Below are 14,791 nucleotides of genomic sequence, written 5' to 3'. Positions count from 1 at the left end.
TAATTTGTTTAGTACTGTGCTTTCTGTAATGATGGAAGTGTTCTGTACCTGTGCTGGTCCATCCCGATTTATTAACAAAACAAAATTAGATAAACTGGGGTGCAGAAAGACAGACTGCTGAGACTCACCAGAGGTCTAATGCCCTCTCAATTGTTTTATAACCACTATTTAGAAAGTTGTTCTATAGAAGATAATACAAAGTGAATAAAAAAAAAAGCTCATTTTTAATTGAGCTACCTTGGTCTGTGCCATACTGCGTACATGCAATCTAAAGGAGGCTTCTAAGGACATCCATCACATGAATCTAAGAGCTGTCTTCCCAGATCTTCTAGAGCTCTGCCTGTAATCACCCGATTTAAAGCCCCTTCCCCAGTGCTGTATGATATTACCTTAGTCTTTTTTCTTCACAGAAACGTCACTAGCTGAAATAATCATTTTTATTTGTTTAATGTTTATTTGTCTGCATCCTAGCTCCACGAGAGAAAGAAATTTGTCGACTTTCTTTTATCTTTCCATCACTTACAAAAATGGCAAAATAAGACCTCAGTGAACACTTGAATGGGTGAATGAATGGGAGAAGACACTTTCAGGTTTTAAAATTTTACTTCTTAGTTTTTTAAAGCTACTGTTAAAAAAAATTCAACTGAATGAATTTTAAAGAACTTAACTGGCTTTTTTTCAGTGATTCATTAATCGGGCAGCATCCAGTCTAACAGAAACGGGCTGTAAGGAGCTTGTACAGAATGAAAGACCTCCATAGGCAAAAGGCAGTAGGAACAAGGAAATTATACTGGATAAAAAGAGGCTTGACCATTGCAAGGTCACTTTCCTATGGGGCATGGAAGGCGTCTGTCAGGCAGATTACCTAACTAGTGCTGATTAGGTGATTCCTGATTCGCTGGTTTAAGATTCCATTTCTGGGAGAGCGCAAAGTGTATTGAAGTCTTAATTTCATGTTGTGGGGCTTAGTGTAAGTGACTTCATTCTGGGACCTGTTTTCTTGTTTTTAACACTACTAAATTTTGAGACTGAATGCGATGATAGTTGAGACAGAAAGCTGGTGGCTTTTCTCTCATTTCCAAGGAAAAATTCTGGTAAAGATTCCACCTTTGCAGAAATTCAGTGCTGGTTTTATCCTGTGGGGGTTTGGGACTCTCATGAAATCAGGAACTAATCATGGAGGACTGAGAATACTTTCTGTTTTTCAGGGTGACCTCAGAAGAGAAATCCCCTGTTTTCCTCCCCAATAAATTCAGATTTTGAAAACATGCATTTAAAAAAAAAAAAACCAAAACTATTATGTACGTTGATAGTTTTATCTATGAAAGGAAAGCTTTAAGTATTATGAACCAGTATAAATGGCTGTTCAAAACCAAAGAAGTATATAGGGAAAAAGCATGTGACTTCTGGACTGTGACTTTAATTTAGATCTTCATTAGCTATCCCCTTCATCTCATCTTTCTTCTGTTCCTCTCAGAACGCCCAAAATCTTATGTCCCTGGTTCTCTGCTGATACTAGGAAACAGATGTGAGGGGTAATCCTAGAATGACATAAACTGGTGATAGCCAATTTCCGAAACATTCTATACTTAGAAACTTAGAAACTTAGAAACTTCCGAAACATTCTATACTATAATTTATACCGTAAATTACTTGTGAGGCAATGAGAAGGTACCCATTAATTTAATGTATTGATTCTGTTCAATGTTGGAACTTTATTCCATGGTCCCTCCATCCCTCAATTTTTCATTACCACTCTCTCAGGCAACATTTTCTTACTGTAGTCATTTGACTGTTCTAGGTCAACACCAAATCAGAAGAGCTTCTCTTTAGGGGGTCATTATATTACCAGAATATACACTAAGAACATAAAGGAATATAAAAAATTTACTTATGAAAATGGAGATGTTGTTGGGGGCCTTAAATGTGTATATTGAGGGGAGCCTGGGTGGCTCAGTTGGTTGAACATTTGACTCTTAATTTTGGCTCAGGTGAAGATCTCAGAGTTGTTAAGAATGAGCCCCACGTCAGACTCCATGCTCAGTACGTAGTCTTCTTGAGATTCTCTCTCCCTCTCCCTCTGCCCCTCACACCCCCTCAAAAAAAATGTGTATATTGAAAATACCTATGTAAGGCTATAGTTTGTATCTTATAAGGCTGTTTGTATTTTAGTTTTTTTTTTTTTTAAAGATTTTATTTATTTATTTGACAGACAGAGATCACAAGTAGGCAGAGAGACAGGCAGAGAGAGAGGAGGAAGCAGGCTCCCTCCTGAGCAGAGAGCCCAATGCGGGGCTCGATCCCAGGACCCCGAGATCATGACCTGAGCCGAAGGCAGAGGCTTAACCCTCTGAGCCACCCAGGCGCCCTGTATTTTAGTTTTTAAGTCAACTTTATCGAGGTATAATTTATATACAATGAAATGCACTATTTTAAGGGTATACTCTTTAGGGTATAATGACTTGACTTTTGTAAGGTAGAGGCATTTTTGATGGAGAAATGAGATGCCGCTTTTAGCTGTCTTACAGTTAATTGGCTTATTGCAGCTTAGAAATTGGAATAAAGAGGAAAATATGGAAAAACGAAGCCAACCTAAATTAAAGTAGAAGTTGTGCTGTGTATAGTTCTTACCCAGTATAGGAATATATGAGCCTGGTTTTTATTGGATATAGTCTCTTGGAATCATACAGATTCTCTCAGTTGTAGAGAAATATAGATCATTACACTGTGTATTGTCTGGCGGTAGTTTTTTGGGGGTTTTCTTAATGTAAAATTGAGTAAACTTCATGCTTGTGGAAAAATAATTTACATTCAATTTATACAGAATTTTATTGATTGTGTTCTCATTTGGAATAACTGCAGGGAAAATCACCTGGGCTAACACCAGTTGGATACCATTTACTAGGGATTTAGCTTGTAAAAAGAAACTCATTTCAGTTTCAGTGGTGACAGCTGTTGAGTGAATTTTCCTGTGATATCTTTCACAGCAGGAAATGATATATTGTAACTTCATCTTCCTTCATATCTTACCCACCCAGCAGATCCAAACTATAGGGACTGTGCTTTCTAAATGTCTGAATAGCCTAGTTTATGTGGGCAGGCTGTTTTTTTTCCAAAATCCAAAATTGTGGGTAAAATTATGATTGCAAAAGTGGATATATGGGTGATACACAAAACCTTTGTTTCCTCTTTTTTGAAATTGTTTTTTCATTTGTGCCATGATCACACCTGGTTTTATGTGAAAAGGTTGTATTGGAACTTGATATACTTTTATAGAATGATGTAGGAGATTACAGTGCATTTTGAAAGATGTATTAGCTTACTTCTTAATGGTTCATATAAATATGTTTCCTTGATGCAGAGATCAGTTTTGATTACTTGTGATGCATTCTTCACTGCTTTTTTATTTTATACCAGTTTTTAAGATATGATAAACTATAGGCTGCCAGACAGAAATAGTGTTAACCTCTTTAGGTTCAAGAGTACTGGGAAATGCTTGACAAAGAAAGGAAATATATTTTATATGCTGTTGTTTTATGACCCTCAGAATTTATCTGTTGTTGGGGAAGGAAGGCAGAGAGACCTTCCCTGAGGATGGGAGAGGAATTCTTTCCAGTCTGGCCCAGGGTTTTGCTGTCATCCATATTCATATCCCACCTACCATGCACGGCTTCTTACAAATGAGAGAAGAATGGACAGTTATAATTAGGTGTTGAAGTGGGCGGCAGCTTCCAAAACTCCAAAATAGAAATGTATTAGAGCTTCCTCCTCCCGCTCCCGAAAGAAACATTTCAGGTTACCTCCAAATTAATCAGAATTCAAGATTGCGTTCTGAATACTTTAGGTGGCAAACTGTGGGTGAAGTTTAAAAACCTGATTCCTAAGTGAAATATGAAAATAAGCATATTTGCAATAGACTTGAGGCACTTCCCTTCGTGGACCCAATTGCAGTTTTATTCTGCTATGACTAGCAGATACCAATCTTAACTTGAAGTAAGGGTAAGTCGGTTGGCTGTCATACAGGTATGCCTAGTCCCCAAGAGGATTATTTGATTGCTACATGTTGCTACGCCCCCCTCCTACTCTGTAACAGTACTGTCCAGTAAAAACATGAGAGCCACATGAACCAAATGTAAGCTTCATATGTAATCTTATGTGTGTATGTACTTATTTATTTATTAGGGAGGGGGAGAGGGGCAGTGAGAGAGGGAGAGAAAAATCTTAAGTAGGCTCCATGCCCAGTGTGGAGCCTGACGTGGGGCTTGATCTCACAACCCTGAGATGATGACCTGAGCTGAAATCAAGAGTAGGATGCTTCACTGGCTGAGCCACCCAAGAACCCCCAAATTTAAAAATACCTAAGTGAAATTAATTTTAATACTATCTTAACTCGTATCCAAAATACCATTTCAACATGTAATTAATATGGAAGATGTTTAATGAAATGTTTTACATTATTTTTTCATACTAAGTCTTTGAAACCCATGCCTACTTTACATTTATTGAACTTCTGAATTCAGACTAAGCTACATTTCAAGTGCTCAGTAGTCATTTTTGGCAAATAGCTACTATGTTGGCCAGTGTAACTCTACAAGATTGGATTCCCTTGAAATTTCCTCTGTTCAAGGTTGAATTTTTACACTTCGGAAACTTTCTAAGAGTGTGAGTATAGACAAAACTTTGCAGATCATGAGGTTATTCAAGGACATCTAAGTTCTCTTACTTCAAGATTAAATATTTTATATGATAGTATAAAGGAAGTAGGAAAGAAAATGTATTTTCTTCCAATATTCAGGAGAAAAAACTGGTAAATGTTAAGAATAAAGAAAATCAATAACTAAAATATTTAAATATAATATATTTAGGCCTGAATGAGCATGACAATAATGATGACAATTTGAGTGAAGAATGTTTTGATAAACTTTTTAAAAGATATCTCATTTGATCCTCGCAACAGCCCTTAAGAAAGGTACTTTTGTGATCCCTTTTATGATCTCTGTTTAACAGTGGGGAAACAAAGAGAATAAAAGGTGTTTACCAAGTCACACAGATAGTGAGTGTATGCAAGCCCATGACTAGTGGATTCTGAAACCTGTAATCTTCATCACTCTGCTTCTTCCCTTATTCTGTTGTGCCCCCATGTCTGGCTTGGACAAATTGAACCTGGAAAGTGTATCAAATGCAGAGGAGCTGGAGCTAATTCCTAAAATGTTGTAACTATGCCGTGACTCCTTGTTTACTCCCTTGAGTTTTCATCCCTGGTTAGAAAAGGAGAAAATGTGATTACCTGTGAAAAGCTGACTTTTGACCTTTCGTTTTGTCAGTTATGCCCTGTGGCATTTATATCACAGTAGTGGAGCTCGTGAATACTACTCTTGGAGCCAAGGTGTGATGATTCATCTTCTCCTAACGATCAACACCACAGCATGAAAAGACTGTTTTTTTCCTTTTTTTTTCTTAACCAGGTAATCTTGCAGTGAGACTCACAAATCCACTTTCATGTAACGACTTCTTTTTGTTTTCAGCTCTCAGTTTCAGTACTCAGAAACAGTTCCCTGTTGAGTACCTAAGTGCTCATATTGATATTTGTGGTGCATTGAACAGGACTTGAATTTCTTTTGTTTCTGCCTTTCACTCGTGATTCACAGATCAGATATATGCAAATGTATCTGTTGCAGATTTATCTATATGTATATCCACTGTATTTTTATTCTATAAATTAGATGTTGTGTATAGTGTTTTGGGAAAACTCCAGTCTGTGTTGATGTGATTAATTATACCTTCCTGTGACAGTCATCCCTCCACCACACCCCCCCACTGCTGGATTGAGTGAATTTGATTTAAAATAGGGTCATTTTAAATTTGGTCATGTAAATATGTATTATGTATATTTTGAAAGGCTTTTCAACCTTTCAGTTTTTAATTTATTTGAAACTTATTTTTATAATTTTCTATTTACTGTGATTTTTTAGCTGTATTGGAAAACTAACTGGGCTTACCTCTTACTATTTAACGATCAAGGTAATAAGGAGGAGAAAAGTTCCTCAAATGTGACTGAGTTGTAATTAAGTTGCATGTGGGGCCTCTGGGTGGTTCAGTTGGTTAAGCTTCTGACTCTTGATTTCAGCTCAGGTCATGATCCTCAGGGTCATGGGGTCAAACCCAGCGTCATGCTCAGAGTGCAGTCTGCTGGTCTCTCTACCTGTGTCCCTCCTTTCTCTCTTCTTTCTCCCGCTCTCCCTCTCTTAAATAAATAAATAAAACCTTAAAAAAAAAGTTGGGTATAAGTTTATTGAACAGAAAATGATTTTATATATTTTGTGTATCATTAGTTCTCATATAGTATAGATTAGATAATTTAGCACTATTACCTCAAACCAACAAAGAAATAAGGACAGTTGCTGAATTACTTTTGTGTAAGCAAAGGGTTTGTTATACACAATTGTAAAATTCTCCTTTCTTAGAAAAATACTGATTTGTGTATGTTTGGTTTTTAAAGGCTTAAACTTGGCAGAGCCTTGAATTTTCATTAAAATGGTGATTTAACACTATGTTATTAGAAACAGAGATAGGATTAAAGTTTGCTTTTAATTTTAATGGTTTTGTTTAGAGACCTACCTACCCAATTTCAGTTTTCTTCCCGGCTTTGCCTCTGCTTGTCTTTTCTAAAACGTGACCCAGCTTCTTCATCTATAAACTGTGTTTTAGAAATTTCTGTGGCTTTACTTATCTCTGCTTGCCCATCTGATAAGTGCTCACCCTCCAAATCCTGAGAAAAACAGACTTCTTATTGGTCCAGAATGCCACCTTCTTATCACATGCTTGCTTTTATACCCCTCCAAGAACCTTAGCAAACTCACCTCACATACTTTTATGAACTTGCTCAAAATTTAAGGATGGTTTAATGCATATAAAATGTTAAATAGCATGCAAATGATAAAAATACCAAAACAACTAGGTCTTTGCCTTTTCTGTGGTCATGACATCCTACTTCTAAGTCTCCAAACTCAAATTATTACTATTTTTAAAAGATTATATTTATTTATTTGTCAGCGTGCAAGAGCGAGCAGCACAAGCAAGGGAAATGGCAGGCAGAGGGAGACCCAGGCTCCCCGCTAAGCAAGGAGCCCGATGTGATATGGGGTTCCATCCCAGAACCCTGGGATCATGACCTGAGCCGAAGGCAGACGCTTAACCCACTCAGCCACCTAGGCGTCCCTCAAATTATTTTCTCACTATAATCTCCTGCCCTTCCACTTACTCTGTAGTCCCTTGTTCTCATGGTCGTCTTCAGCCTTCCCTCCTGGGAACATATACCCCCCAGGTATATGTTTCCAACGCATAGAACTCCATCAGTGCCATTTTGTTGTTCAAGAAGCTTTGCTGGTGCACACTGCTTATTTCTCTTCCCACCCTTTTACAAGAGACCTGTTTTCTGCGGACTTCAGGAACGTCTGTTTTGAGCATGTCGTGGCACTCAACACATTGTACTTTCTAGATCATCTCTGGGTCCTTTACTGCTTTTGACTCTTCCTCGGTCATGGAAATCCTTAATAAATGATTGAGTGGCTAAAGGGACTCTTAAAACCTTTGGGTTTTTTTTTTTTTTGTTTGCTTGTTTTGGGTTTTTGTTTTGTTTTTGGTAATTAGAATTAGATGAGGACAATGACTGGGATGTGGGAAAAGTCTGCTATAGAGAGTTTAATAAAAACTAAACTTTGGGGGCTCCTGGGTGGTTCAGTGGGTTAAAGCTTCTGCCTTTGGCTCAGGTCATAATCCCAGGGTCCTGGGATCAAGCCCCGTATTCGGGCTCTCTGCTCGGCGGGGAGCCTGCTTCCCTATCTCTTTCTGCCTGCCCCTCTGCCTTCTTGTGATCTCTGTCAAATAAATACAGAAAATCTTAAAAAGAAAAAAAAAGATAAATTTTGTATGGAAGATGCAGGGAAATCACTGCAATTCCTGCTCCTTTACCAAGAATTAAGGCAAATCTTGATTTTTCAAGATTCTCTGATCAAAACTTCTTTCTTATCTTTCATAAAATAGTTATTAGTGACATAATTTGAATTTTGTGGCCCATTAAAATGTTTTGGTTGGCTGTATTGAAAAAAATGGTATTTGTGGTACATCTGAATTTATTTTTTTATGTAAGCTTAGAAACAGGAAAGCTTTCAGGCCTACTTAATCCCCTTTGTTGAAAATTGTACATAAGTAACAATGAGTGTTTCTCATAATAAAGACGTGATTATTTAAAGTAGAAAAATTTCTGCTGTTTGCATAGTGTGTTTGTGTGTATGTGTGTACCTCGAACCAGCTGGAAATTGTTTTTTGTTTGTTTGTTTGTTTTTTAAAGATTTTATTTATTTAGGGTGCCTGGGTGGCTCAGTGGGTTAAAGCCTCTGCCTTCAGCTCAGGTCCTGATCCCAGGGTCCTGGGATCGAATCCTTCTGCCTACTTGTGATCTCTCTCTCTGTCAAATAAATAAATAAAATCTTTAAAAAATAAAAAAAAAAGATTTTATTTATTTATTTGACAAGCAGGCAGAGAGGCAGGCAGAGAGAGAGAGAGAGAGGAGGAATCAGGCTCCCCACTGAGCAGAGAGCCCGATGTGGGGCTCGATCCCAGGGCCCCAGGATCATGACCTGAGCTGAAGGCAGAGGTTTTAACCCACTGAACCACCCAGGCACCCCTGGAAATTGTTTTTGTTAAAAATTACTATGCCTGTGTTTCCGCAAACAATGATTAAAAAGTGTTCATAAAATTGATGTATTTTTTTGAATCAAGAAAATAGTATATTTTGACGGTTCATTATTTATGTTTTTGTTCATTAGTGTAGCAGCTGCATTCATTTGGAAGTAGGATGATAGAAAGTTGACATGAACATTGAATGTGTTATAAAGGTGCCTCACCTTTCCTGGGTACCTCTTAGAAGTCTCATTTAGTGACATCCCTTGACACTTCAAGTAAAAGCCCAAGATCCAGTTTCATGAGCTAATGTGAATTGTTCTTAACGATTTTTATTCATTATGGTGGCATTATTTGTTTTTTTCTTCGTTCTTTGCCTTCCTTTCTCCACCTGTTGCCATTACTTTACTTCAGCCTCTCACCCTTTCTTGCCTGTAATAATGCAATATTCTTCTAACTAAATTGCTGTTGCCTAGCCCCTACCCTTTTTAGTCATTCTCCACACTGCTTGCTTTCTCAAATGTAAATATTTTTGTAAATTCTTGCCTGTAATCTTTTCCTAATTCTTTGTTGCCTACATAGTGTTGGATACAATGCTTCTTGTGATTTGCCTTTCTTGTATTGTATCTGAGGTTTCCTGCCACCTCAGTTTCATCTATCCACTCCTAGTTCAGACATGTATTAAATAGCTGTGATGGACCAACTCCCTAACCGAGACATGGGTTGTGCCTTCCGGTCATGAATGAGCACAGGAGAAATCTCAATCCTAATTCTGATGCTTAACATCTTCATTTGCATCATTTTTCCTCCCATGGGTTTCATGCTCGCCCTTACTGGGTTGGCTGGTGGCCATCTCTCTATTAATATTTTTAAAGAAGTATGATGTCTATATACAGTTTCCTTATATTGTTAGTAGTTTATATCCTCCAGTAGGCCTTTGCATTAATCATTGTTACCATTCTCTTTAACTTTTTTTTTTCCCCTTGGAATTTAGCTCTTTTGCATAGCCATCAAAGTATTGAGGGACAGGCATTTTACCTGCCATTCAGGCATGTGTGTGTCCTCTTAAATGTCTTCTTTTTTTGTTTGTATCCTGATAATCTGGACCGAGAACTTTCTTGTAGTACGCTATATTTTCCTTTGTCTCTGTTTACTCAATAACTACACTTATGTTTATACATCATGTTGCTGTTTGTAGAGAACATTTGCATTTGTTAAGCTTTTTGATCTGAAACAATCCTTTTAGATGATTGTGGTCAATCTGTAGCCCGAGAAGAGAAGCCGGGTCAGCAGAGTGGCCTGGTCCTTCACAGCAGTAATGGCTCCTCCACAGGCTCATGCTGCCTCCTCCCCCATCCTGTCTTTTTTGTACTTCCTGGCCAAGACTGCAGTTGTTCTGTGGACTGGAATATGATTTTCTGATTTTCTTTAGCACTTTGAATATATCATTTCATTTCTCCAGCATTTCTGTCACTTAGGCAGGGCTGGCATCATTAGTTCCAGTTTACAAATGAGGCTAGTAAATGACTTGCCTTAGTTTGCCAAACCAGTACATTAAAAAACAAAAACAAAAATGGATCTTCAGATTCTAGCCTACTGCTATTTTCATTGCCTCATGCTGCCTCTTTGCTCTACTGTAAGATATGTTGGAAAGTGAAAGAAGTCTTTATTCTAGGGATTCCACTAAAACAACTCTCTGGTTGGACTCTGAATTAGAATGTAAAATACTTATATTAAATGACAACTGTTGGCTTAATTTAGCATGAGGTTCGTATGCCATGCTGCTGCTTCGATAAACAGAATGGATAAAATCCAATGATACATTAATTGTCAGAAATATGTCAGAAATATGTGAAGGGAGAAATAATACCAAGGGCAAGAGGATGTGTTTTAGGGCATGGGATCATTCTGTACTACTCTTTGGCATTCCTTCCGCTCATCCTGCTCTCAGAGTAACTCTCAGGCCATTCTTAGCCCATGGAGGGAGGACTCTTGGGAGGGAAAATCTGCATTTTGAACAGTCTCCTAACCAGTGACTGTAGCATCCCAAGATATACTCTAGTTTTGCTTCATAATTCATACCCATTGTTTAATCAGCAGATGGACTGATTGCAAGAATTGTAGCCTTTCTACAGAGTATCTTGAGTGTGCATATTGTTTAGCAAGAATCTGTACTGAGCAGGTATTAAGCAGAGAGTCTGGAATTCTTTATGATTGTAATGATGCTTTACTCCAGAATTTCCCTTTAGTTGTGGATCTGCATAAACCTTGGTTTGATTGTGGTTTTCTGTGTAATCTAGCAGCTGTTGTTCGTTATGTCATACCTGAATGTCTGCCTCTGAATCAGGGTTGATGGAGGTGGGCATTGTGTCAAGGAGCTGATAATTTGCAAAGGTAGATGGCTTTAGATAGTATATACCATGCTGTATTTCCTAATTTGCAAATAATGCAACAGGAAATGTATTGCAGGGAAGAGGATGGAATGGTATAGTGAAGAAACAGGGAATGGAGAATTAAAAGGTGGAGTTCCTACTGCACTGCTCACTTCCTTTCTGATCTAACAAGTTTCTAACTCCTCTGAGCCTCCATTTCCTCATTTGTCAAATATAAAATAAACATACTCTCTCAGGGTTGTTGTGAGGGTGCAATTAGAGGATATAGATAAAGACTCTTTACCCATGTAAAGTGCTATTCAGATGTCACTTGCTTTGCTAAACAGTGATTGCCCTATGTCAGGTTCTTGAACAGAAATTAGTTCAGGGGTGCCTGGGTGGCGCACTTGGTTAAGCTTCGGACTCTTGATTTTGGCTCACGTCTTGATTTCAGGGTCATGAGATCCAGCCTTCGTGGGCTCCGTGCCCCATGCAGAGTCTGCCTGAGAGTCATTCTCTCCCTCTGCCCCTTCCCTGTGCTCACACGTGCTCTCTCTCTCTCAAATAAATAATCTTGGGGCGCCTGGGTGGCTAAGTGGGTTAAGCCTCTGCCTTCGGCTCAGGTCATGGTCTCAGGGTCCTGGGATCGAGTCCCACATCAGGCTCTCTGCTCAGCGGAGAACCTGCTTCCTCCTCTCTCTCTCTGCCTGCCTCTCTGCCTGCTTGTGATTTCTCTCTGTGAAATAAATAAATAAAATCTTTAAAATAAATAAATAAATAAATAATCTTAAAAAAAAAAAAGAAATTATTGCAGGCTAGACTTCCTATCAAGACTGCAAAACAGGCATTATTGTCTCCATTTGACAGAGAAGGAACTTGGGATAGAGAGAGTTTACAGAACTTACTGAAGGACCTATGTTAGTAAGTGATGGTTCCTCATATAAGCTCCAGTTTATTCTTTGCTGTGCTGCCATGCTATTAATAAGGGATCATTAGTAGAGATTTGAGCTTTAACAACAGTTTGCATTATGCTTATAGAAATAGAATGTTACACTAGGAATTAGGAGATCCAGACAGTCACTATATTTTTGTATTACTTTTGGGTAAGTTATTTAAGTGTATTCTATTAAATACCGCTAAAACACTTGGCTGTGTTTCTGTTTAAGATTGATACATAAAATGTCTTATTGTGATTTTAATCTGTATCAGAATAAATTTCCTTTGAAGTGATTAAAATATATCATACAAAACCCATTTTAATATTTTCTTCCTTTTTTTTAAAGTCATTCTTACACTGGTCAAGATTACAGCACACAGAAAAATGCTGGGAAGATTTCTTTGGATCAGATTGATTCGGTAAGCATCACATCCTTGTAATAAAACTTAGAGCTTTGTCAATGAGGAAGCACAGATTTTCTTCAGAGTTTATTTTGGGGTGAGAAGATGGGAGATACTGTCATTTCATTGCTTGCCAATCATTTTTAAAGGAGATCCTGTATGTTATACATGTGATTTTTTTTTTTTCTTAAGTTACAGAAAAACCAAACTTAGAAAATTATTTGTATTGTGATAGAATTTTTTTTTTTTTTTTTTTTTTTTAAGAGGGGGAAGCAGGGTCAGGGCAGAGGGAGAGGGAGAGAGAGAATCTGCAGCAGGCTCTTCAAGCCCAGTAAAGAGCTGCTGGGGGGCTTGATCTTATGACCCTGAGATCATGACCTGAGCTGAAACCAAGAATCGGATGCTTAACTGACCAAGACATGCAGGTGTCCCTGATAAACAGATTTTAAGCATTTATTTCAAAGGGGAATTCTTTTAATTGATGATAGCTAAAAAGCGTTTCTGTGTTTATATTTTAATATTTTATACATTGAGGGATACTTGGCTGGCTCCTTTGGAAGAGCATGTGACTCTTGATCTCTGGGTTGTGTTTGAGCCCCACATTGAGTGTAGAAATTACTTAAATATATAAACTTTAAAATAAATTGAGTGAATGAGTGAACTAGTGAATGCCCACCTACCTCCCTACTAACCTACTTACCTACCATCCTTACATACTGAGAAGAGGAGAAATGGAAAATACTAAGTGTATCAGTTTGCTAGGGCTGCTATAACAAAATACTACAGACTGATGCCTTAGAAAACAGAAGTCTATTTTCTCACAATTCTGGAGGCTAGTATCCTGAGATGAAGGTGTTGGCACATCCAAGGACTCTTTCCTTGGATTTTAGATGGTCACCTTCTTCGTGTGTTCTCACGTGTTTTTTGCAGCATGCTCCTGGATCCCTGGTCTCATCCTCTCCTTGGGACACCAGTCACATTGGACTAGGGCCCCAACCCTATGACCTCATTTAACCTTAATTACCTCTTTAAAGACCTCATCTCCAAATATAGTCACATTCTGGGATCTTGGGGCTAGGACTTCCACATATGAATTTTGGGAGATTACAGTTCATTTCATAACACTAAGTATAGGCTCCTATGCTTATATTGCCTCTAGATTAGTGGACAGCTCATTTCAACTTCACTTTGTGGTTCTGTAGTAGAAGGAAAGAGTAGAATACTTTACTAAAATTTATAGAATTTCTCTTGAGTGCATTGTAGAATTTCTGCTCTGTCCCAAAAAGGGAAACCACACCAGCCATAAATAATCTTTGTTTAGACAGTTATCAAATTATTTACAATAAATTAAAAATATACTGACATTTTAATGCTTAGACACAAGAAAAAGGTGAGTAGGGAGAGACCAGGAGTTTTTAGAGACCAGAATGAATAGGTTGTCTTCCTGTTTGGAAAAATTATAATCAAGTACTTGCAGTTAATATGTCTGGAAATAACAATAAGTTTGCCCACTTTGTACAGTTGAATTGGAATTTGTTCTTAAGGATGCTGCATTCTTTACTTTTCTCAAACAGTTATTATCACTAACACTTCTTCCCTGCCATACGATTTATGTTTATATTATATGAATGGTTAGAAGTTAATTTTATTCCTAATTCTACCAAGATGTTTTCCCATTCATAAGCAACTATGAACTTTGGTGGATACTGTGGGAAGGCATAGAAATATAATCATTAATTCATTTGCTGAATATATATTGAGCCTATCAATTATGTACCAGTTACTGTGCTGTGGGTGCAGAGGTGAATGAAACAAAAAATTCCTCTCCCTTTATGGACCTTACTTGAGGGAGGTAGACAATGTAGTAAATAATAAATAATCAATGTAATGATAAATTATCTTAAGTTGCTATGATGATCCTATCTGTGGGTTTCTGTGTGAGACCCTGTGCTAAATTGTTAAAGATACATCTTTATCTGACCTCTTCCTAACTATATTGTCTCATTCATTAGCACACCCCTTGATATCCTCAGTTTCTTTTTCAAATGTTTTTAGATTTTCTTCTAACTGAAATCTGACTCCCTCAATGACACTGTTCCTCCTGTGGCCCTCTCAAGTAGAGGCTGTCCCCACCCACACCCCGGCCCTCCATCATCTTAATTTGGTATGAGATGAATGTCTTCCTTGGTCTGTATTACCATTTCCAGATCATTTCTCTGCCTTCCACTGGCAAAGCTCCAGCTCTTTTTTTTTTTTTTTTTTAAAGATTTTATTTATTGGGGTGCCTGGGTGGCTCAGTGGGTAAAAGCCTCTGCCTTCAGCTCAGGTCATGATCCCAGGGACCTGGGATCAAGCCCTGCATCAGGCTCTGCTTGGCAGGGAGCCTGCTTCCTCCCCTC

At 37.9% G+C, this 14,791-nt stretch overlaps 1 protein-coding gene across 3 annotated transcripts in view; it reads left to right on the top strand.

Annotated features, from left to right (window-relative positions):
- The window catches only part of PRIM2 (DNA primase subunit 2), a 333,098-nt gene that overhangs the window by 201,894 nt on the left and 116,413 nt on the right, over positions 1–14,791 (top strand). For all 3 annotated transcript variants that reach the window (XM_047733345.1, XM_047733346.1, XM_047733343.1), the window contains exon 9: positions 12,338–12,410. In XM_047733345.1, coding sequence (XP_047589301.1) covers positions 12,338–12,410 — 73 coding nt within the window. The remainder of the gene's footprint in view (positions 1–12,337; positions 12,411–14,791) is intronic.

Source organism: Lutra lutra, chromosome 6 (genome assembly GCF_902655055.1).
Source record: "Lutra lutra chromosome 6, mLutLut1.2, whole genome shotgun sequence".
Classification (NCBI taxonomy): domain Eukaryota; kingdom Metazoa; phylum Chordata; class Mammalia; order Carnivora; family Mustelidae; genus Lutra; species Lutra lutra.
The sequence above is the reverse complement of the archived record's forward strand: the minus strand, read 5'-3'. Positions and strand labels throughout refer to the sequence as shown.